This window comes from Gossypium hirsutum, chromosome A02 (genome assembly GCF_007990345.1).
Source record: "Gossypium hirsutum isolate 1008001.06 chromosome A02, Gossypium_hirsutum_v2.1, whole genome shotgun sequence".
NCBI lineage: Eukaryota > Viridiplantae > Streptophyta > Magnoliopsida > Malvales > Malvaceae > Gossypium > Gossypium hirsutum.
This window is the reverse complement of record NC_053425.1, coordinates 386,610-398,991: the sequence shown is the minus strand read 5'-3', so window position 1 is coordinate 398,991 and position 12,382 is coordinate 386,610. Positions and strand designations below refer to the sequence as shown.

Below are 12,382 nucleotides of genomic sequence, written 5' to 3'. Positions count from 1 at the left end.
CTGACCTTAAATAGGTGCATCTGTGATACTTTTACCTACAAATGCCTCATTGGACATCTTAAAGCCTTTCTCTTAATCCTATCATTAGAGCAACAAAACATTATATTTTATCCAATATTTTAGTCACTAGTTCTCTTAATTCCATAAACAATGCTAAATTAATTATGATGTGTTGTAAAGTGGTTTCTCATCTCGTCTCCTAATCATGTGCTAACAATACACATTTCATAGCTAACCATTTAATTCTTCAGAGAACACCCACGACGAAAGGATTAGTTACAACTTCTAAAAATGATACCTAGTTTGAGAAAAAAACAATGATAAAATCAAAAATCACGTCCTCAACCTGAATGTATCTGGTTCAAAATTCAGGTTAGATGGGAACTTATTATCAAATCAAGGATCTTGTTCTTTCAACACACACTTCATTGGTTTTATAATTACGTCCCTTTCTCAAGTACTAAATGTCTTAATCTTTGGCAACTTGAAAGCAATAGCAAAAGAATATACTTTTTAGTTGCATTAAGTGATGTAAACTCAATAAAATTTACAGAATTATTCAAATTTGATTCGATAAATATTCGAGTTTAAATTATTTATAATCGAATGACTTTGAATAATGATCAAAATTCTGTTAAAATATTTTAATACCTAATTTTGATAAAATCGTGATGGTGTTGAGTTAACTCGTTACACTAACTTAATATATCATTTTATATATAGTATAGATAACAAAAAGACATTATTTAATGCATATATTTATTATTTCCAAACCCTATTGAATTTTTTAAATCGAGCTCAAACGATTTAAATAAAATAAAAGATCAGAATTTTTTTAAGTCACGAGATTAAATCAAACTTAAAAAGTTAATAATGTACCAACTTGGTTGAAATATAATTATAGGTACATTAATTTATATATAATTTCCACATTAAAAAAATTTAAATCTCAAATCATTTTCAAATAGAAAAAAAAAACAGGGAAAAAGAATCCCTTTCAGTGACTCTACTAATGCCAGTTTAATCAGAATCCACCAATAAAACTGTGGGTATAATATATAACAAATCATCTTTAAAGAAATGCATATATATATATAATAATATTTGATGTATCGACAATAGATTGATTGATAATATAATATATTATTAAATATTGATTGTTTTATAGAAAATTTCTTTTGTTTTTACCGTACTTCAACTCGATAGTTTTCACCGCCTATATAGAGTTGAGTTTTTTATCATATCTATTATTTTTTATACAATACTTAAAATTATTAATAGTCCCTCTCCAACCCATAAAAAGAGAATAATGTGTTTCAATGCACTCAAATACACGTCCTCCTATACTAAAAAAAATAACGATACTAATCAAACTAAGACTCAATTAATAATTTTAAATATATTTTTTAATGTTGGTAAGTTTGTGGTCATAGTTGTTAGTCACCAAGGCAATAATTATTTTTAAAAGAATAATTGTTTAAAGTTTAGGCCATAACGATGACGATGTGGGAGAGGCTTTCAACATCGAAGTTCTTTGTTTAGACATATGACAACTTTGTTTTATGTGTTGTCATGTAGGAATTCCACATTTCTTACCTCTTCTATTATATATATATAGACAAGTGTGTGAATTATGTAAAGAAGGAAGTGATTAACGTTATGGGGAAAATATACATTTAAAAAACAATAATAAAAAATACTCAAATACAACTAATTGAATATTAGTTTAATTAACATCGTTATTGTTATAAATTTATCATAATCAGAAAAACGTAAATTCAATTATGTTTAAATCGAATTTAAATCGAGTGTCTTCATTTGTAATTTAATTATTTTGGTCGAATGTTGATTAATATAATATAAAATTCTAGGTTTCAATTATTATTAAGATATATTTTATTTGTCACTCTTCTTTTTCAAATGTCACATGATAAGCCTTTTTTTGAGTTTGTGATGCATCTAGTAGGCTCATCTATTTTCCTACTTTAATTAATTTTTGAGTAAAATATATTAATGGTTACTAAATTATTAATAACTTTATGTATTGGTTACTGAACTTTAAAAAGTTAAAAAATCGTTATTAAACTATTTGAAACTTTTCATTTAAGTTACTAAACTATTTGAAAGTTTTTATTTAAGTCACTAGGCTGATCAGTTTTTTTTTTAAAGTTTGACTATTGAGCTCCAACTCAAAGTGACAATTCAACGAATAGTATGATGGATTAGTACCCATCGACGAGTAGAAAACATACTTTAAATCCAAGTAAATCTAACAGTTAATGTCGGAGATTGGTGAATAAAGCTATTTAGAATTTGGTTCGCTAATTTATGATGTTCAAAACTATTTCATAAAAAAAAAGTTAAATTGTAGAAGAGAAGGAGAATGAAAGCTTTCGATTGGTGAAAGTAATGCAACAGAGAAGGCCATATAGTAGTAATTTTAATAGCTCAACGACTTAAATGAAAATTTTCGAATAGTTTAATAATCATTTTGTATCTTTTTATTGACCTTAGGTATAGTAATTTTAATAGCTCAACGACTTATTAATAATTTAATGACCTTAGGTGTAGTTACCCCTAATTTTTTATCTATTTATTTTGAATTAATTTTAACTTGGATGCTGCTTAATGGTTATTAGATTATGCTATGTGTGAAAATTTTATGTAATAAATTAAAAAAAAAGTATATAACAATCGAATATGATTTTGATTGAAACTATAAAATTGAGATATTAAAAATCATAATAATATTTTTTGTTTCAATCCATCATGCGTAAATTTTTTTCTAAAATTTATATGAAAAAATAAAATTGCCATCAAAATAATCTCTACTGTCGTATAAAAATTTAAGATACTAACTCAGCAACTTTGTATAGATGTAGATAATAAAAAATTACAATCAATGTTACTAAACTATTAATAAGTTTACATTTTGATCACTCAACTTTAAATAGTTATAAAATGGTCACTAAACTTTTTAAAAATTTTCATTTAAGTCACTAAACTATTCAAAAAATTTAGTTAAATCATCGGGTGTTAATTTTTTTTTTTAAAGTTTTGGCTAGTGAGCTCCAATCGACGATTTAATGATTGATATAGTGGATCAATACTCGTTGATGAGTAGAAGAACATAATTTATATTCAAGTCAATCTAACTGGCAATGTTGAAGATTGGAGAAGAAAGCTGTTTAGATTTTAGTTCGCAGATTCATAACGTTCAAAGTTATTTCATAAAAAAAAATTGAGCTGTAAAAGAGTAAGAGAATGAGAGCTTTTAATTGGTACATGTGATGTAAACAAAGAAGGCCATACAACAATGGTTTTAATAATCCAATAATTTAAAATATAAACTTTCAAATAGTTCAATGATCATTTTGTAACTTTTTGAAGTTAAGTGACCAAAATATAAATTTACTAATAGTTTAGTGCACTTGGGTATAATTTACCCATAAATGATATTTTATTAAAATAAATAATAATGGAAACCAACCAGCTTGGAGAGAGACAATGAAGGCACATTGGGATGACAGAGCATCTTATCTTGTTGATAGCCACAGCCCAATTATGCGTTTTCATTGCGTGGCATATGATCATGTATGGTTCTTGGTAAGTTATCTTCTTGACATGTTTCATATATAATATTCGTATATGTATATATATATATTACTTGCCGTAAAGGATAAATGAAACACGTGTTGTTGTAATGAAAATTGTATTTTTGGGTCATTTTTGTAATAACGTTTATTACTGGTAGATCTTAAATTAAGAAGGACAGTGGGAAATCATGTATTCCTAGAGAGTATAATCTAATTGTTGATAAGCTAGCGAAGATCGACCTCTCTTGGCAGATCTCCCTTCAGACTTTTGAAGTCCCTCCTGATGTGGTGGCTATGCTCATCCGGCGCCAGGAGCAAGCTTTTAGTTTATCTTAAAGTCTTTTAAAGTTGTCTTCCTGTTCATGTTCTTTTCACCAAAAAAATAAAAATAAAATGTTAAAAATTTTAGAAGTTTAATAAATCTTTTAAAAAAGATTGAAGAATCTAATTGAATTTTTTTAAAAACTTTGTGAGATTAATAAGAATTTCTAAAAATTTTAGAAAAAACTTGATTAAAAATTTCGAAAACAATAAAAGATATAATGAAAATTTTCAAAAAAATTTTAGGGGAAATAAAAATTTAAAAAAAATTTAAAGGCACCTACCTCTAACGTTCTATCTCTAAATCGTATTTAAGCATATATGCTTTGACTCATTTTCGCTTTCTTGATTGGATGGATCTTTGTTATCCAATTATAACTCTTGTGATTTTTTCGTCTTTTAATAAAAATAATTATCGGATGATAATATTACTAGAATGTAATGTTCTTTAGCACATAATCGAGTATGTTACTGAAACGTAAAATTTTTCTTCTAATCAAAGTGGTAGGGGAAAGAAAGAAGAAAATTATGGGTTTTTTTTCATAATTAAAGCATGTTAATTGTTATCAACAAATGTTAGTTGTAGTGATAAATTATATTGTACATCCAAGGAAAAATGCAGGTTCAAATTTTGAAGTTGACATTGTTGGAAGGAATAACCATGAACCCTGAACATGGATCGTAAAATAGATTTGTAAGATATATATATATAAAGAATAAGTTTGTTGTTATGGTTTAAGAGTAAATTTGACCAAAATAATAAAATTGTTATGAAAGTAAGTAAAAAGTAATATAATAGACTAAACTAAAAGTGTGTTTGGTTAAGTAGAAAAGTGAAAGAATAGTATGAGAAAATAGAAAATTAAAAGAAAATAAATTTTGAATGTGCGTGGTAAAGAAGAAATAAGAGAGGTAAGAAAATGAGAGGAATGACCATTTTCCATCATAATACATAAATAAATCTTTCCAATTTGGAATGATAAGACGAGAGAAAATAAGAGAATTTCATTTTGTTTCCTCTATTTTTTTTAACTCAATTGACTAATGAATGCGAAGAAAATTACTTATTCTTTCAAATTTTCTATATTTCTTACCAAGCACACTTATGAAAAAAAATATTTTTTTATATATATATATATTTTTTGCTCTTTCAATTTTCTATCTTTTTAATATTCTTTCCACTTTATCAAGAAAAATTATTTACACACTGATATATGAAACCTTTTAATGTTCCATATTTTAATGGCGAAAAATATTTTATCACATTTATTAATGATTTTTTACAGTATTGTTATATTTGTTTGCTTAATGAAAAATCTCAATTAGTAAATGTCATTAAAGTATATCTTAATGAGGTAGAAAGTAGATAGATAGATAGATAGATAGAAAAGTGAAAATAGTAAGATTAGAAAATGGTGGTTGTTGAAAAATCTAAAACTAGTCTTTGAGTGTTAGGGAAGTGTCTATTTCTCGAGAATTGGAACTATTAAGTGACAATTTCCATATTTGAATATTTACAATTTATTGAACGATTGGAATGGGTTGTACTGATTATTTGAAGGATATTTAGTGCAACAATAAAAGTCATATTACTCGAGAAAATCACATGAAAAATTGGATCGAATTGGATCACCCGAAACAATCCCTTGCAACATAGATATTTAGATTGAATTGAAACTTTATACCTAAAGTCGACATTTAATTTATTATTTTAATAGAATTGTGATAGAACTTTCAGTGTTAACAAGTCTCGAACATAACTCTATTATATATCTTAAATCAAATTTCTAATTTATGTACAAATACTTAGTAGAATTGGAGCTAAGTTCTTCACGTAATATAGCATTGCTTATTGTGTCGCGGCTTGGTCTTCCATTAGTGGAGACAAAATAAAGTGTTAATAATAAAGATGTTTTCTGTCCTCATTCAATACATTTCCATTGTAAATTTCCCACCATTGACTTTTTCTTCTTTTTTTACTTTCCATCTCCATTATTAGTAAATTATTTTAAAAAAAATTAAAAAACACATTTGGTAAATTAAAAATAGTTAAATAATGAAAATATAAACATATGTTTGGTGCTTATTTTACTATAATAAAAACATAAAACAATATGCCTCCGGGCAACATGACTCGAGTCGCGAGGACCAAATTTATTTTCATTCTTGACAGATAATTGGGTTTGTTTGAATACTGATGGTATTGTTAGGATTGTTGCCGATTTTGTTGCAGTTGGGGGAATAGTGTGCGACCGGAATGAAGGGTGGATTTTTTATTACAGATATTTGAGACATCTTGGATGGTTTGATACTTTTACTGGATCGAGATTATGATAGTGTGATAATTTAAACTGATAGTCTTTAGGCAATTAATACCATTTAGGATAGTTCCTCAAGTAATTCCAATTCCGCTTTGGTGAAGAGAATTCATCAACTTTTGACAAAGGTAAAATATTGGAGTCTATGGCACATATCGAGAGAGGATAATAATGATGTTGATGACTCCAAGATAGAAGAGGACTACAGTTGTTTGAGGATTCCCTTTGGGGGAGTTGGCTTTGTTTTATTTAATTAAATTGTTTCATTTTCTTTCCATAAAAAAACATAAAAAAAATTAACGTAAAACCAATATAATATATTTTATATTTAAAAATTTATTTAAAAAATAAAATATTTTAATATTGATATAAAATTTAATTAAATTGAAAAAAACAGTTAATTTCACTTTAATTATTTTAAATTTACAAAACATTTTTATTGAAAACAATAAAAATTATTTTTTATTATTTTCTAATTTTCACATATATTGATTTTTATTTTCAAAACTTATTTAACATATTTTATTTACTATTTTTAATTTTTCAAAAGAATTAAAATATTATAAATTTTCTAAATATAAATACTAAATCTCAAATTTTATTTTCTTTTAATGAAAAATCCCAAACTTTATTTAAATATATTTTGGCTATGCCATTTATTAATATAAGCAATAATACATTTCCAGGTGGTTGTGGGCTATGAATGCCCGGCCCAACTGGCCAACAAAGGAAATCTCCAGGTGTCACATAAATGCTCTTTGGTAAACTAAACACGTCACCCAAACGTGAGAACAGAGTCAGCATGAAAATGACTTTCCACGTGGCGAAACCATTCAACTACACGTGGAAGTCACCCCGACCGAATCCCTTTTTGTTTCATGATTTTACCCGAAAGCGAGGGATGGCCTGCAACATGCGGTCATGCGCACTCAAACCCAACTTACCTCAGCCAATAATTTTTGTCTTTTCATTATATTTAATATATTTTGATATTTATGTTTGAGATTCGTGACTACACCTCTTAATAGTATTATTTTTAAGGTTTCAATTTAAATTTTGATCATATCTATTCTTTTTGACACCAAGAACTATCCATAATTACTTCTTAACTCTCTAAATTCACGTCTTTTTACATTAATAATATTATCCATACCAATCGAATTAAAACTCAACCGATAACTCAATAAAATCCTTAAATATAAATATTACAACTTTTTGATTATCATATTTTATTTATTGATTAGGCTCCAACCTATTATTACTTCACAAAATGCTACCCTACTGATTATAATTTTCACTCAATAATTATGTTCTTATTTTAGTAAAAAAATTAAACTTATTATTATTATTTATATATAATTTTTTTCATATATACCCATAATTTATAATTAATTAAACCATTATTTATTTATTATTTTATATATCAAAATATTTTCCTTTTCTAGGCAAATTTCTTTTTCTTCCTATAGTGGAGGACCAGGTTCTTAGTAGTAGTGGATAATGGACTGACCGATAATTTTTTATATGTATCAATATCTTTTATATATATATATAATTTTAAAATAAAAAATTGATTGAGTGCTAACTTGATTGGTATGAGCATTGTTATCAATGTAAGATAATGCAGGTTAGAGTACGCTAAAACATATTATTCTCTTATTTATGGGTTGATGAGAGTCTATAGATAATTTTATGCATTATGTTAAAAACAGATATTATCAGAATCTATAAATAAAATATATCTGTATTTTACACTAATAATACTTAAAAAAATAATTAGATTAGTTTTGTGTGCTTCATAAATTGCTTCACATGGGATAGCCAGGCTGTGCACAACCACCATCTGCTGCTTTACTCTTTTGGTTCCAACTTTAATTAGACAAAATAAAAACTTGGTAATTAACAATCCTTTCCTTTCCACCTTATATGCAATCAATAGGGATGATAATGAAGTGAGATGAGATGGCTGATTCAATTTCGATCTCAATTTTATATATGTAAATTTATTCTATTTTAAATTTTATATAATATTTTTCTTAATAATATTGTGTAATGGGTAATATGGATTTCACATAAATTTAATTTTGAAAATTTTAATAAAAAATCTGATTCACTTGTAGTTGAAACTCAATTTCAAGAAAAAAAAAACTTGTTCCTATCGAATTGAAATAGTCAAATTCGGGGTTTTCTTATACCCATAAATAAGGATGGTAATAGGGCAAGATGGGATAGACGAACAATTGCTTTAATTTCAATCTCGATTTTTATTTTTATACACTTGAATTCATCCTATTTCAGATTTTATATAATTAGGGATAATATAGATTTCACCTAAACCCAACCTCGAAAATCTTAATAGAAAACTCGAATCACTTCCTCCTTCGAAACCCAATTTTTTTTAAAAAAAATACTAAATTGTACCAAATTGAATTTAGGGTTTTTTTCCTACGATTTTTATGTCCTAAAATAACATTACAACAAAAAATTGATAGCTCTTCACCTTTTTGGAAGTGGGTTTCAACTTCAAAAAAAAAAAAAAAAACGAAACTTTCTCTCATGCCACCCTTTTCTTTCACTTTCTCTTCCTTTCTTAGCTTCAATCCCAACAAGAAAAGAAGAAAAAAAAGGGGATTTATATTTCAATACAAATGAAGCTCTATCTTTATATCATTTTGATTCTAATATTGGTGATGATAAACCATGGAAGCTGTGATTCAACCATTCATGTTGGTCATAGGGTAAGCTTAGCAATCCCTTTGGAATATAATGATGGGTTCATTGGTAGAGCTTTTCTAATGGACTATGGTGATGATACTAAGCAAATAGAACCAAGTTTTAGAGTTGCATTAAGCACTGAAGCTAACAAAGGGAAATATTCATGTTCTTTAGAGGTTTTTCTTGGTGATGTTAAGGTATGGAATTCTGGTCATTACTCCAAGTTTTATACCTCTGATGTATGCTTCCTTGAACTTACTGAAGATGGAGATTTACAGTTGAAGGGTCCTAAAAACCGGATGGGTTGGCGAACTGGTACTTCTGGACAAGGTGTAGAGGTAAAAGAACAAGTACTCAGGCTTTTCATTTTGAGTAAATTACTAGTAGTCATTCAATTATTAGTATTTTTTCTTTAGTTTTTTTGGTTGCAATGACAGCTTTTAAAATTTGTATAATAGCAATTTTAACCTTCAACGTTTATACATTGTATCAATTTAAGTTTGATTTTTTTTTAGAAAAATTAACCCTCAACATTTACACATTATGTAATTTGATATATTTTTTTTGTAGTTTTGCTTTTTCTTATGATATTGAGGACTAATTTTAAAAGAATGAGAAAATATGAATTTTTTTATCTTAGATTTTTGTGGTGTTTTCATTTCTTGTATATTTACAATTTTAGTCGATAAATTTTTTTAAAACTTTTTAGGTAAAATGGTCACAAGAAAAAGTAAAATTACAAAAAATAATAATAAAAAGAAAAGAGATAGACTAAATTACATAATGTGTAAAATATTGAAGGTTGAATTTTTAATAATCAAGACTAAATTGACACAATGTATAAATGTTGAGGGTTAAAGTTGCTATTAGGCCAATTTAAAAGTTGTTAGGTCAGCTAGATGGTGACTAAAAAAGACAAAATTTACTAATAGTCGAGTGGTCAAAAAAGAAATTTATTAATAGTTGAGTGACTACTAGTACAATTTACCCTTTTATTTTTGTAAAAGTATATTTGTTGGACACATTAACTGTGTGTGTGTGTGTGTTTGTATTGTATTGCAGAGATTACAAATATTGAGGACTGGTAATTTGGTACTTCTTGATGTTTTGAACCAGATAAAATGGCAAAGTTTCAATTTCCCAACTGATGTAATGTTATGGGGACAAAGATTAGATGTATCTACTTGGTTAACTTCTTTCCCAAGGAACACAACATCATTCTACACATTTGAAATCTTATACAACAAGGTAGCTCTTTATTTAAATTCTGGTAGGTTGAAGTATTCTTATTGGGAATTTAAGCCTTCCAAGAATAGAAACATCACATTTGTTGAATTGGGTTCTAATGGGTTAGAGTTATTCGATGATAAACATAAAAAAATCGCACAGATTATTGCTTCATGGAAGGTTCAGCCAGTGAGGTTTTTAGCACTGGGGAATAGAACTGGGAATTTAGGGATTTACTTTTATTCATCAACCACCAGAAAATTCGAGGCTTCATTTCAAGCCCTTAACACCACTTGTGACCTACCTTTAGCTTGTAAGCCTTATGGTATATGTACATTCTCCAATTCTTGTTCATGCATAGTGCTTTTAACAAAGAAAAGCCATATGGTTTCCGATTGCAACGAAAGGGTTCCGAGCCGTTTCTGCGGCGGAGGAACAACTCAAGTCGAGATGCTTGAATTGAACGATGTTGTTACGGTACTCAAAGATGCTCCTAAAAGGATCAATGTTACCAAGACAACATGTGCGAATCTGTGCTTGAACGACTGCAAATGCGTCGCTGCGTTACATTCCTATGGAAATTATGATGACCCAAGCTCCGAACAATGCTCGCTTTACTATCTTGTTGCAGGTATCAAACAAGTTGAAAAAGGGTTAGGGTTGAGTTACATGGTGAAGGTTCCAAAAGGGACAAGTTACCATCATAACAATCCTAGTGTTAAGAAATGGGTGTTGATTGTTGTGGGAGTGGTTGATGGCTTGATTATCATATTGGTCTTGGGTGGCCTTGTTTATTATTTGGTTCATAAAAGAAGAAACAACTTACAAGGTACTAACAATGATACTTGATTATTACCATGTGATTCATTTTTGTTCTTTATACGAATTCGTATGTGTCTGACACGGATATGAAAGTATTCCATATTTTGAATCATTAAATTTTTTTTTGGAATGATGTTGATATATAGAAAGTAGTGCAATTTATTGCCAAAATAGTTTGAAATATCAGTAACAGGTTGAGTTGCATTGCTAGTAAAGCAAGTTTTTAAGATCATTATATGTCAAAACCTAACATGGGACACTCTTGTTTATTCAATGTCTAACTGTAGTTACTAAGACAAAGCCAAAGAATATGAATGTAGGAATCATTATGGTGAATGGAAAGAGAAAACACTTTATTTATAAATCTATTCTTTCGGTTTTATATTGTTTTTATTTTTATGTTTTTCGAGTTCACGTGAGTCGAATGCCTTATACATAGTATAGAATATTTTAAGAAAGATGAAAAGATCCTTCACTGTTACTCAAAATCAATGTAAAATCTTAATGTTCAAAATCAAGCGAGCACGTGCAAACACACAAAAATTTAATCCAAATTTGACACAAGAGGGATCTAATAAAGAAATAAATTCTTTTGAGGGGAGGTTACTTCAAAAGTAGTCTACGAAGTGTTGTTTGTTGTAAAATGAGCCCACACCTAGATGGATCGATATTGTCTTTGGTGGGGGAGGCATGAACTAATCAAGAAAATTACTTTAGGAGATCAAAGATGAATCATAAGTTATTGAAGGTTAGAGTGTAATTTTAACATTATATTAACATGTAATTTCATAAGATTTTAAGGAACTAAATGACAAATCTACCATTTTTGGGGGTCAAGGCCTCTGCTTGCCCTCTTTGTCTTTGTTCCTAATGGGTTGAAGATTTGGCATGAAGAAGCGATGGGTTCAAAAATAAGACCACCTCATTAGATATATAAAAATATACTTATTAAAGAAATTTCATATTTACACATATGTTTGAGCGCATACTTTATAGCATATAGGCCATTGTTGGATAAATATACTAACACTCGAGCTCTCGATAAAATTAAAAGAAAAAAAGTCTAAATGAAGAGAATATTAACACGTTGATGAATTTCATCAAATATTCCATATTAGGTTTAACAGTTAAAGTTAAGAGTCACTCAACACTATAAACAGTTTACATTTATGTTTTAACCCAAATGAAAAATCAGTTTACATTTATGTTTTAACCCAAATGAAAAATCAGATTGAGACAATAGTATTGGGCTTTATAATTAATCTATAGGAATAAGAAACCCCTCCTTAATTCCACCAAAAGGAAAACACAATCACAAACCCAAAAACATAAACTAAACTGGATCAAAACTGATATATATATATTGATAGAAAAAACACCAAT

The 12,382-nt window shown here is 27.9% G+C and overlaps 1 protein-coding gene across 2 annotated transcripts; it reads left to right on the top strand.

Annotated features, from left to right (window-relative positions):
• Positions 1-8,594: 8,594 nt before the first annotated feature.
• Positions 8,595-11,363, top strand: LOC107935927 (G-type lectin S-receptor-like serine/threonine-protein kinase SD2-5). Of its 2 annotated transcripts, XM_016868554.2 has the most exons (3): positions 8,595-9,147; positions 9,229-9,288; positions 10,013-11,363. In XM_016868554.2, the coding sequence occupies exons 1-3, from the start codon at positions 8,884-8,886 to the stop codon at positions 11,024-11,026; spliced, it is 1,338 nt and encodes a 445-aa protein (XP_016724043.2). In that variant the 5' UTR covers positions 8,595-8,883; the 3' UTR covers positions 11,027-11,363. The 2 variants fall into 2 exon arrangements, with proteins under 2 accessions (XP_016724043.2, XP_016724042.2); XM_016868553.2 differs by having other exon boundaries at positions 8,598-9,288.
• Positions 11,364-12,382: the final 1,019 nt, after the last annotated feature.

Coding starts and splice junctions, on each gene's coding strand:
- LOC107935927 (XM_016868553.2), top strand. CDS start 8,884: ATGAAGCTCTATCTTTATATCATTTTGATTCTAATATTGGTGATGATA. Junction 9,289..10,012: donor CTTCTGGACAAGGTGTAGAG/GTAAAAGAACAA, acceptor ATTGTATTGCAG/AGATTACAAATATTGAGGAC.